Source organism: Bos indicus x Bos taurus, chromosome 9, assembly GCF_003369695.1.
Source record: "Bos indicus x Bos taurus breed Angus x Brahman F1 hybrid chromosome 9, Bos_hybrid_MaternalHap_v2.0, whole genome shotgun sequence".
Lineage (NCBI taxonomy): Eukaryota > Metazoa > Chordata > Mammalia > Artiodactyla > Bovidae > Bos > Bos indicus x Bos taurus.
This window is the reverse complement of record NC_040084.1, coordinates 38821826-38834304: the sequence shown is the minus strand read 5'-3', so window position 1 is coordinate 38834304 and position 12479 is coordinate 38821826. Positions and strand designations below refer to the sequence as shown.

General features: G+C 45.0%; 1 protein-coding gene across 4 annotated transcripts in view; it reads right to left on the bottom strand.

Annotated features, from left to right (window-relative positions):
- FYN (FYN proto-oncogene, Src family tyrosine kinase) overlaps positions 1 to 12479 on the bottom strand; it is a 213853-nt gene that overhangs the window by 49514 nt on the left and 151860 nt on the right. For all 4 annotated transcript variants that reach the window (XM_027551190.1, XM_027551193.1, XM_027551191.1 and 1 more), the window contains 2 exons: positions 4524 to 4781; positions 2628 to 2724 (listed from right to left, as the gene is read on the bottom strand). In XM_027551190.1, the coding sequence (XP_027406991.1) occupies positions 2628 to 2724; positions 4524 to 4770 (344 nt within the window). In that variant the 5' untranslated portion in view covers positions 4771 to 4781. The remainder of the gene's footprint in view (positions 1 to 2627; positions 2725 to 4523; positions 4782 to 12479) is intronic.

Here is a 12479-nt window from a genome sequence, read left to right as displayed (position 1 = left end):
AGGAGTGGGAGGGCCCACACGGGGGGTGTGGCAGCTGCCCCAGGGAGAACACAGCCTGGTCCCTCCTTGTCTTTCAAGGGGTGGGAGCCAGGGGCCCAGGAGAGGCTGGGGAAGGGGAGGGAGTCGCGCGCCATCTGGTTCTGCACTGCTGCTTTGTTTTTCCTTCACCATTTTCCCTTCCCTGTTATTACCCTTGACTTCGGGATATTGTGTTTGTTACAAGAACTTTATTTTCAACGCTCCATAACCTTGAAAAAGGGCATTTAAATGGCACGTAGGATGAGAAATTCCACTGGCAAGAAGGAAGAACATTAAAGGGGAAAAAAAGTCCTTTATAATATTGTCTTCTAAGGGAACAGGTCAGAGCCTCAAATGCCTCCTGTAAACATTAAAGACCACGCATGCAATTCACGAAATATAGATTGAGGTAGATCGGATCTTCCTTGAGTGCTTCTCCAAAATTCCAATCAGAAGCCATTCCAGATCTGACCCAGCTTAACAAAGGAGGAAGTCACAAATTAAGATTTTGGCAACGACTGGCTTCCCAAGTGCCCTGCAAACCTGGTGTGTGGACCCATGTGAGTGTGGAGAAAGCCTACGAGAGTCACTTAAGGTATTTCCTATATTTCTCAATTCTTACCTTTTAGAAGTTACAAATGAAAAGTTCTAACCAACCTTAGCATTTAGGAAATACTGAATAAAATAGGGAGGGGAAGGAGGGTGGTATTTCAGAGCTCGAAATTAGCAGCCTCTGACAAGAAGCATTCATCTGAGCATCGAATTAACAACAAGGAATCAGAAATCAGAAGGCATCAAAGCCAAATGCCCCCTCTCCCACTTCCCCTCAAACCTGTATGTAACTCCAATGGCTCAGTTTCCTCTGACTTGGGCCTTTCCAGCCCCAAGCCTGACACTGCACTCCGTATGCCATCCCTACATTCCACCCTCGGCTCTGCCACTTGCTAGCTCCACGTACCTGGGCTGCTCTCTATCCTGAGCCTCTGGCTCCTCCTATGTCAAAAGATGACTACGAGCCACACCTCAGTTGCTGTGAAGGGCAAATGAGAACATCTGCAACTTAGCACATGGCTGGCACCTAAGAGCCCTCAACAAAGAGCAGCTGTTCACTAGTTAAAGAAAAATTCCTGTGGCTACAGGAGGAGGGCTGGGGGGTGGGGTGGGCAGGTAATGTTCTTGATCCCGGTACACGTTATATAGGTATGTTTGGTTTGTGAAAATTCTGCAAATGGTACACCTTTAAAAAAACTGTGGTAAAATACGTATGACATACAAGGTACCACCTGAACTATTTTTCAGTTGAGCGGTGTTATTATGCGAGCACCACCATGCACACTTTTGATCTGTACGCTTGACCATACGTAATTTAAATAAAAAGTTAAAAAAAAATCCCATCCACCCCCGTTAATGGTGACAATAATAAATTAAAAAAAAAACAACCCAATCCTATAACTACAGAGACAGTTCCTTCTGATGTCTGGAAGAGTCACTGGCCTAATATGGGAGGAATTTCATTCCTGCCCTTGAAAGGTCGTCCTGAGTTGGGGGCATTTGAGAGGAGGGGAGAGCTTTACAAGGAGGCAATGTTCAGGGCCTGGGGGAGTTCCTTGCTCCAAGGACTACTCCTCTTTCCTGGGATGTGCAGGGTGAGCAGGGCTGTGGGAAAGCAGAAGTGCCAGGCGTCCGGGCCCTTCCACCATCACACAATCCAGTTTGCTCAAAGGGCAGAGGGCAGATTAACTGGACCTTCCTAAGGGGCTCTCCGTCCTTATTTTTCCCAGACACTAGGGGGCGCTCATGGGGGAAACTTGAGGAGTAGGGGAGGGGGCCTGACTAAGACACAGGGGACATCATTTTCTTCTGAGCCTGAATTTTTCTGGAGGGCCCTGACCTGTGCACCTTGCCTGAGCCTAATAGACACAATATTTAAAAACTGAAGGGAAATCGGACTCATATTTTACTCTCCCTAAAGGAAGTATTAAATGGAGGATTTGAAACATGAGTGATTCTCGCCCTTGACGTTTCCCCATTGCCTGCATAACGGGCTGTTCCTACTGGCCACATTGAAAAGGCATGCACTGTAGTCATTCTCAAGAGGGCCAAATCGGTTCTCCTTCCCCCTTACAAAGGTTTCAATTGCAAATTTTCATTATGGCAAAATGCCTCCACAGGCTTCACCAATTAGAATATCTAGCGGTTTTGAAAATGGAATGTGTTGCCAGCGTTTCATGAGGCCAGGGTGACACGTGAAATCTGAAGAAAATCTCAGGGCAGAGAGAGGGTAATATGGACAGGCAAGCCCCCCATGCCAATCATCTGAAACTGTGGATTTGTAGAGGGAGATCCTGGTGTTTCCACAGCCTTTAAACCAAAACCATTGACTCTGCTTCTACGCTCCCAAAAAGCTCCCTGGACACACAGAACCATAGAATACCACACTGGTTCATTGACTCTTCTTTCCTCAAGTTAAATTGCTAAGAATTAATGGATTGATGAGCAAGTGCTCTCTTAGCATTTCAGAGATATGAAAAAAGGTGCAGACTGCTAACACTAGAATCACTTCCCGGCCTGAAAGGCATGCCTGCTTTCTTCTCCCTCTCCGAACTTACGAGCTGTTCAATATTTGAAATTTTTCTCCTTTGTGAAAACTCAGGTCATCTTCCGTCCGTGCTTCATAGTCATAAAGGGCCACAAACAGGGTCACTCCTGACAAAAAACAAAATCAAAATGGGAGAGATTATTACACCAGGGAAAATTAATTCCAAGAGATTAAATCTTCACTAAAGCCTCATTCTCAAAATTTACATCTAATCAGCACTGATAACATCAGGCAGTGTTGTAACTAATGCGTGAAACCAGAGTCACGAGCTGAATTTATGCCTCAGTCTTTGTGAAAGGAAGCATTATTTGAGCTGACTAAAACCCAGGGCTGAAGGATTTCTCTCTGCACACTTGGAATGAGTCTTCGAGAATAGACAGATATTAATATTACATTTTGGCCACAACCAAGGGCAACAAGTAGCAACATTCAGTTCAGATGGGCAGCGCTCTGCAGCACTGACAAGACACGCTTTGCCCCCATGAGGAGCCACATGAGGCCCAGGGAGAGACAGCAGAGCGCACGCCTTCTCCCAGCAGGCACGGGGTGTGTGTGCTGGGTGCATCTCTGGCCCGTTTTCCCCGCTGCATCCTCCAGAGACAGACGTCCCTAGACTGCCTGATGATTTCTTTCCTTCAGCCCCCCATTCCAGGTGCCTTCCAGGAAGGCTGGAAGGATAAGGAAGTGTGCTCAGCCTCCAGTCACCCATGAAAGGCCTGCTCTCAAGGGAAAGCTACATTCACCATAAGGATGAAAATAAATATTTTTTTCTACTGAACAGAGTGTGAAGTGTTGGCAGCACAGAAGTAGCTAGTTGCCCAAAGCTCTGGGTCAGGTCCCCTGGATATAACTACACTACCCTGTTGGGTGCAGAGGGAAGAGAGGCCTTGGTAGTGCCAATTCCCCACGTAAAAAGTAATAGTGGGCTATTTTATAAGACCTCTGCTCCCAGCTGAACTGAGAACATATGGATTGATGTATTATATATATATATTTAAAAAACTTTTATAATAAATAAGACAGTTTTGGAACAAGTTATGTCAAATATCTAGTTACCATGGTTCACATACTGGGAGAGGCTTTGGAAGATTAAGGATGCATGAGATATCTTACAAATATTTCAGAAAACATATGTCTGAGAACACACGCCAGATATTTTACAAAGTATTAGCTAAGTCAGCAAATGCACATAGCAGTGAAACACAGCCTAGGGAAAAGAAAAGGAAAAGTTAAAAAAAAAAGAAAAGAGAAGATCCCTTAAGGATACATAAGATTCAATTTTAAAATACAAAAGAGATGAAAATACTTGAGCGCTGATAAACTCTGTCATATAGAAGACAATGGGAGGATTAGAGAGAGAATCAGTGGAGACAAATTGCCAAAAAATAATATAGCCAAATGAGCCCACCAGCTGGGAAGTGACCGGCAGGATGGAGGTTAATTAGAAAGCTGAAAGGGCAGGTACTCCCCTGGAAACAGTCTGAACTGGGGGTTGTGGGGAAGGAGTGCTTTCATAGCTGGAGAACTCAAAACATCCATGCTCATATCCAGTCCTGAAACTTCTGATTCAAAAGATCTGGGATTGGGGGTGGGGGTGGGGCTCAGGTATCTATATTTTGAAAAAGCTGCCTAATAATTCCAAGCCATCCAGCCAAGGTTGAGAGCCACTGGCCTCAAATGACTCAGCAGAAAGTTGTGCCTCGTAACCCTCAGAGGATTCTCACAGAGCAGCAGCTGGGGGACCCCCATGCCGCTGTTGCTGGTATCTAGATTTGTCCATCAAGCTTTAGTGATTTTAAGAGCCTTTCATCTGGTAGCAGGGAGCTGGAGAGTGGTTAAAAACTTAAACACCAAAGGAGCACAAATGTTCAATGGCTAAAAGATTTAAGAGTAGCTTCATCCTGACCTGTTCCTCCTCTTGTTCGCAAGGTCCCAGTATGAGACGAAGAGTTCACACCCCCAAAGACGGTGAGTCCTTGGCCCCCGGCCCCGTGGAAGTTGTTGTAGTTCGGGATGGAGGTCACACCGAAGCTGGGGTAGTGCTGAGGAGTGGGGTCTGTACCATAGCGGTACCCGGAGCTCTGGTTCAGACTGCCATCCCTCTCCTCCGTCAGTTTTGTTGCTTCTTTGTCCTTACATTGCACACAGCCCATTATCTAAATTCCTGTGGAAAACAAACAGAAAGAGGCACGTGAACTTGGATGCCCCCTAGTGGCTGGGTCGCTTGACTATAAAGGGGAATCTTTTACAAAGTTCTCATGCAGTATTTCACGCCTAGAGGGCCATGGAAAGCTGAGGCTAGGGTTGGCGGTTGGAAGCAATCTCAATGCCCTTAACTTGACCATCACATTTATCCCTCATATGCTCTGGCAATGGGATCAACACACAGCATTATGTTCACCATGCAATATTTTCCCTCACATGAGGTATGCACCCTTACAATCCTGTAATATCAGATGTCTGCCTAAAGACTGTCCAAAAATATAACTTGGTTTTCTCTAGTCATCTTAAAAAATAGTGTATGCTCTCAAAAATTAATCTGTGCAGTATTAGAATAAAACATTAGAATAAAACCCTCCATCACAGCAAAGGAAATCTAAAGAGAATACAGGCATGTTGGAAAAGCCAGAATATAGCCCTTAAATAGCTTACTGTACTTCTTCATTCATGGGTACTCATTCACAGACACACATTTGCTAAATTTTAAGCAATAAGATGATAAGTATCAAAATTAAGAAATAATCACTAGATGAAAAAAATACAGTTGGCAGAAACTGAGAGGGCTGAGTGTATTTGCAGGATGTCATGATAGCCTACAGTCACAAAATCATTTAAACAGGCTAATTAATTTTTTAAATTTCCATTAGCTTTTGACATCTTTCAGAAACACTTAAAAGCTCATTCCCATATTCTAGAATTAGTGGTGAATTAAAACTTGAGTCACTGTCACCCCATCCTCCTTCCAATTAAACCTACTGTGTTGGTGCTGGTCTCAGTAAAGGGCATCAGCTAAGACCCAAGTGTTCTCGTAAGAGTCCTGAAGCTCGTCTGTCACTGGCTCCTCTTCGTTTACTTCTCAGCCCTCCTGTCTCTCACTCTACCATCTAAACATGCCTAACTTCTCAGTGCTTAAGATTCTATTCTTCCCACTCACCTTTCGTCCTTGGAACATGGCTTTGAACCCCTTTATCCTCTCCTCTCTGTTTTTTTTTTTTTTTTTTTAATATGGACCATTTAAAAAAAGTCTTTATTTGTTACAGTGGTGTTTCTGTTTTATGTTTTGGTTTTTGGCCATGGAGATATGTGGGATCTTAGCTTCCTGACCGGGGATTGAACCCACACTCCCTGCATTGGAAGGTGAAGTCTTAACCACTGGACCACCAGGGAAGTAAGTCCCTCCCTCTCCCTTTATGATACACAATATAATCTTCATGTCTCAGTTAAGACACCACTTCCTCTGCAAAGCCTTCTCTAATTCCCCGCCATCCCCCAGGCTGGGGTGCTGCTCTTCCTCAGTGCTCATACGGCATCTTGGTTTCTCTCTTTACAGCATCTATTGTGCCATATGAAAACATGGCCTTCCCACGTGTCTCATTGCCCAGTAGACTGTGAGCTCCAGGAGAGCAGTGTCCTGTCCGTTTTTGTCATTGCTATATTGCCAGTGGCTGGCACATAGTGGGTGCTCAATAAAGAGCAACTGAATGAGCGGAAATTCTCTAACCACTGTTTCTCTTTTATCCTTTCTGCCTCAAAGCCAACCCTTCTTCCAGCAACTTTTATCAGCACCGTGCCCTGTGTTTTAGAATCTACCAGCATGTGTGAGATGTGAAGAAGATTAAAAAACGGAAGGTGAGTTGGTTAAATGACCCCACTTTGGACTGCAATACCCTGTCCAGCTGTTGGCGGGGAGGTAGAAAATGCAATGGATGTCCCTGCCAAGTTCTGAAAAGTGGCCCATTTGGGACCAAAGAACCAAATAAGAAACAGATGACATCACGTGTAATTACATGTATCCACCGGGGAGAGTACAGCTGGTACAGGACGAGAGGGGACATGAGGCGGTGAAGGGCAAGGAAGGAACTAGTATCTCTCTATATCTCGCAAACCAAAATGGGGGTGCCACATCAGACACAGACACAGACACTCTGGGGGGGCACTTTTCTGAGCACTGCTTCCATGCCAGCTGGGGTCATGGAAGCAATATCAGACTGTTTAAGGCCCTCTCACATTACATGTTTCAGTAAATACTTATTGAACTGAATGTCAGTTCCTGAGAATGGAAATGTTTGGAAACAAGCCGCCTGCTGCTCGAGCTGAGCTCACCAAATCTGGAACACATTTACGCGTAAATCATTCCAGATTAACTTACAGTGTACTCTGTCCAACATGCTCTCTAACTTATGGTAAACGAATGTGATTTTTAACAAGTTTCCAATAGGAAATGCAAAGTATCTCCAAGGCATGATTGGCTGAAGGATTTTCATCATTTGTTGTTGGTGTTACTTCACAAGACTGGTAAATATCTTGCTCACTTTATATTAACCCTTTCATGGTGGAACGTTGCCCTGAGCTTCTACAAAGGTCAATAACACACTGCTTGTCCTAGGTGCTTTTCTCAGAGATTCCACTGACTTGCTGTAACCGGAGGATATGTGACCTGCATCACAGAATCACATCATTCATGCCAGTGGTTCTCAGCCGCGGGGGACTTGGTGGCCCATGACCAAGGGACATGTCTGGCTGCACAACTTGAGGGTAAGGAGGACTGCTGGTATCCAATGGCAAGACACTAAGCGTGCTGCAAAGCCTCCTGGGTGAACGGGACAGCCTCTAACAACAGAGAATTACCTGGCTCCAAATGTGAACGCACGGAGCTTGAGAAATCCTGAATTACGAAGAAGACAGAATTTGTAGCTATATCTTTGAAACAGTATAAGAGCTGTTTCCTTATACGCATGTGATTAACACTGCAGTCCAGAATGCCTTCCTTGGAAGAACAGGTATGCTGGGGCGAAAAAGGCAATTTAAAAAACTGACACAAAGTGCTGTTTTTTTCTCGAGAAGTTCATTCCTGTGACAGAGTATATCATCTAAAACCACTGAGAACTCTCACTACAAACTACTCTTTCAATTCTATCAAAAAAAACCCCTACATCAGAAACCTATTGAAAACAGAACCCTACATCTAACCAAACTAAGAAAAAAAATCTTTCAAGAATCTACTGGGACCAGTCTCTCAGAGCTATCTAAGGTGCTGCCTCCGGGGCTGCAGTCTTCATTTTGCCCCAAATAAAATGTAACTCACAAATATCCAAAAAGAAAAAATCTACTAAAAAAAGTATTACTACTGTAATAAATGTTTAACAGCTTTTATATAATTCTATGAAACAATGGAAGGAAACAAATAGTAAGCTCCTTGGAAGCAGTGATTATTCTTCGGTTTTTGTTTCATTATTGCATCCCCAGTGCCCAGAACAGTGCCTGAAACACAGCAGGTACTCAATAAGTTATGTGTTACATGTTAAATGCAGAAACCCCAAACTCAATCAGAATTGTAGAAAACAATTCTCTTTGCTAGAAGGGACAGCTCTGTTACCCCTTCACGTGCTTGCAATTTTGCCTAAGAAATGTTTCTACTTGGATCTTGCTTAGCCTCTTCACTTTGTTGACAAACATGAAGAAAAGGAAATAAATCAGGAAATGCAGACTCAAGTCATTAAAAGCTACATTTCAATGAAAATATTTGTATAAGAACTTGTGGTCTTCTTCTTCCCACTTGAGGTGGTCAGACTATTTCCTGATGAAAGGGGTCAGAAGATGCTATGAGTTGTACTGAGTGTGACTTCAGGCTCCTTGCCATGAAGAAAAGTTCTGAGCATTCAGGTTAAAATAAAAACATCCTTATTATGTACAGTTCTGTAGTGTGGCTTTTATGGCCCATGCTGTGCATCCATCGTGAACATATAAAGCACTAATACACTAGCTCAAGATCTGTGCGGCACTGGGAAATGCTGAATAATGCCATTCAAAAGTGGGGCCCTGGGAGTACTCTGATCAGTAAATCATACATCATGACCATTGTCCTCCGCACATTACCATGCCTAGAAAAACTGATGCACAGCACTTTGACCAGCAGGATCCTGTACCTGTGGTTAAGGTATAGATTAGAGCTGTGAAGACCCCTATTCTCCAGTCCTTCTGCGAACATAGGGGCTCTGCTTCTACTATGTAAGTAAAACCTGATTTACTTAAAATTTCCTTAGTCTTGTGGGTGCTTTCATATGTGCCACAAAAGCATGAAACAATGGGCAGAAATCACTAAAGAAAGAATCATCCCAGGACTTCCACGCCCTCTTCCTATGAGAGTGATGGACATCACCCCTCCATCACATAGGTGGCCTCAGAATCCTTTTTCACATAGCCCTTGAGTGGTTGACGGAAGCTGACATGAAGGATGGAATCTATCCGCTACTCTGGGCACAGGTTACTTTGGTCTAGCATGAGTCTGGTGGAATGTACATTCCCTCCACTGATGCCACAGAACCCGGTCCGGTTGGTTAGATGCACATTAAACCCAGATTCGCCCACATTTCCTCATATGCCAATCAATGAAGCAACACCTGTATGCCCAGGTTACACCACAGCAGGACTTGTGAGATTTCAGGCATGTGAGAGAGCTAAGTACCAGAAAAGGAAAATAGCCACTGGCGGTCTTCTGCAAAAAGCAAATTATTTTCTCTTGAGACACACAAATAGGATAGCAGGAGGAGGAAGGTGAAACCGACAACAATTTCAACAATGTAAGCACTTTGCCTGAAAAACCAACCGAGGTGGGTGTGGAGAAGAGAAGAGCTCTCAGACGTAAGTGGCAGCAAGGCTCTTGACAGCCCAGACTCTGGAGAGTGACAGGGAGAACACACTGGCCTGGGTGCTGATGTGGCATGATTCCTGGGGCTCTCATTCACCATCCCTTTAGCTGCTCTCTGCTCTACCTGGGTGGGTATCACGAGGAAAGTAAAAGAATGGGAAAGGGAACTAAATTAAGAACCTGGAAACCAGACACAAGTAACTGAGCTGGGGACAGCTGGAAAGGTATTCAAAGCTCAACTGTAGATTGACTGCACAGCTGCATCGACTTCTCTGGGGAAAAAGCAAAAACTGGCAGCTTCACAACCAAACACCCTTTTCTAGTCAACAGTAATAGCGAGGCAAATGGATAAGATGTGGCAGAGTCACATGAGAAATGGATTGACTTCAGGACAGAAGACTCATGGCAGGGAACTCTTGATCCTTGTAAGACTGGAAATACCCACAAGAATCAATCTGAGGTATATATTTCTGTGTCCTCGATGGGGAAACTAATCCCTGAGAGTCTGGGGAAGGCTTTCCTTAGCTTTCCCCATGGAACAGCTGGACGCAGGACATTCGGAGACAGAGGAGGGCCTCACTGGTAGCAGTGGTAATTGGGCCACAGTATCTGTCACTCCAGTGTCTCAGCGTTTTCATATCTTTTACAATATGGCTCTCCTCTCTGTGGGATCCTGGGTCCTGACCCCCTGCAGGCAGTGCTGTCTGATGGGGACAGCCAGGACAGAGGGACCAGGGATGTCTGGGGAGGCTAGAGAGAGACAGGACCACACTCAACCCTTTATGAAGCACAAACACTTCCCAAAGCAGGGAAAAGGTCACAGCTGGGATGGCATTTTAGAGACGTAAATACTTGAGGTCTGAACCACACACAGCATTGGTGCTGGGTCCAGCCAGTGGCTGCAGCCCAGTTATGAAAAATGAACACAAAAGACCATGCCAGTGAGGGAAAATCCTCTTTTTGCTGCCAACTGGAAGGCAGGCGTGAAGTACCTGCCTTGTTGAAAAGGTGTTGCAGAACTCTAAGGTGTGCCCAAGATCCCCACCTCCTGTAGATAAGCCCCAGATAGTCCCTGGGACTTGTGGATGATGGAATCATGGCTCCTGTGTTTAGGCTCTCTTATTTGGCACAGTTGGTTTTAATTGAAGAGGGATTATCCTAGATAGACATGACATTATCATGTGAGCCCTTGTAAGGAACTGGCCTTTTTTTGAAGAAGTAGATTCAAAGTGTGAAAGGCATTTCATGGAAGGGATATTTTCCCCTGCTGGCTTTGAAGACAGGAGTTACATGGCCAGAAATATGGGTGGCCTCTAGGAGCTGAGAACAGCCCCCACCTGGCAGATTGCAAAGAAACGGGGACCTCAGTCCTACAACCACAAGGAACTACTGAGTTGGGTCAAGAAGCCTAAAAAACCTGGAAATGAATTCTTCCCCATTCAAGCTTCCAGATGAGAATGCTATTAGCCAATACACTGATTTCAGCCTTGCAAGCAGAGAAAGCAGCCACATTGCGTCTGGACTTGTGACTCAGAACTGTTAGCTGATAAATGGGCATTGTTTTAAATCAGGAAGTTTGTCATAATTTGTTACAGGGCAACAGAAAACAAATACTTATTATATTCTGGTGGGATGGGGCATCACAGAGATGAAGGCTCCCAATCTCAGCAGCGATGACCATTATTAAGCAAAGGTGCCCTGCAAGCCAGGTGCCCTGCTATGTACTGGAACGTGTCTTCTCACTAAATTTTCATGACAACCCTAAGATGGGGGATTGCTCTTTGCTCTCACTGTACAATGGAGGATCAAAGAGGTTCGGGAATTTGTCTACAGCTCAGTCAGGGGTGGGGATGGGATTTGAAGCCAGACAGGCTGACTTCTTGGCCAGCCCATGGAGCCTCTACACTAGCCTTGCCTCCTGCCCCATGGAATCTAGGTCAGTCCACGCAAGGGTGTGGGCACCAGGGTGGGAGGAGTGGAGGGAGAGACCGGTGGAGAAGGTCCCTGACTCCACAGAACCCACCCTCATGTGCATGACTAATGCATGCCCTGATTTCAGGGACTGGGCCCCGCTCCTCCAGATCCCCAGCCCACCCCTTGAGACAGCGGGCTCAGCAAGGGTGCTGGTACCATGCCAGGTATGGTGAGTCACCAGCTTCCTTGATGTGGTTTGGCATCTTAATGAACGTTTGTGCCAATGACATTAGAGCAACCCTTAGTTTCCTGATACTTCCTAGACATGGCAGGATATTTATAGATATCAGAAAGGAGTCAGCATTGGGTTCCTTAGTGTAAAACAGAGCTGTCCTACTGCACTGAAAACATGATGTGCTTTACATTATGTAAACTTTCTGGAACATGTTGACTGCATAAACTGAGCTATACACATGTAATGCTTCCTCCAAGCACAACAATAATAGGTTTCTACTCTGGGGAGCCCTCAGAGTGAGAGCTCCCCCCACCAAACACAGGTGATAAAATAATATTACATCTTTGTGGAGAGAAGAAGTGAAAGCAGGAACATCTACAAGGCAGACCCTTTCCACAGGCAACAGTGGCAGAACCAGAGGCTACTGAAAAATCAAGTTAAAACTTTGATTCAGAAATAATAAGAGGTGGAGTTGGACTCATCAGATCACTGACGCTCGGCTTTGCAACAACGGCCTTTGGAGGGTGAGGAGGAAGGACCTTGCTCCATACCACAGAGCAAGGGAACTGAACTAATAGAAATCACTCTTAAAATGTCACATTACTTTAAGAAAAAGCCACATTCCTGGCACCTAGAACATCTGCTGGCTTCCTCTTTCTGGCTTGTCCTGTTCAAATGACCCTCAGGCTGCTAGGCGGCAGCTGATACCCTGGCAACACATTCTCTTTCCCTCTGTGCAACCTTCCATTCCCTGACGCCCAGGGACCCACAAGCACTTAATAAAAAGAAATGGAAGCATTAGACCCCAATGGTGAGATTTAACACTGCAGTCAACTAACTGCTGG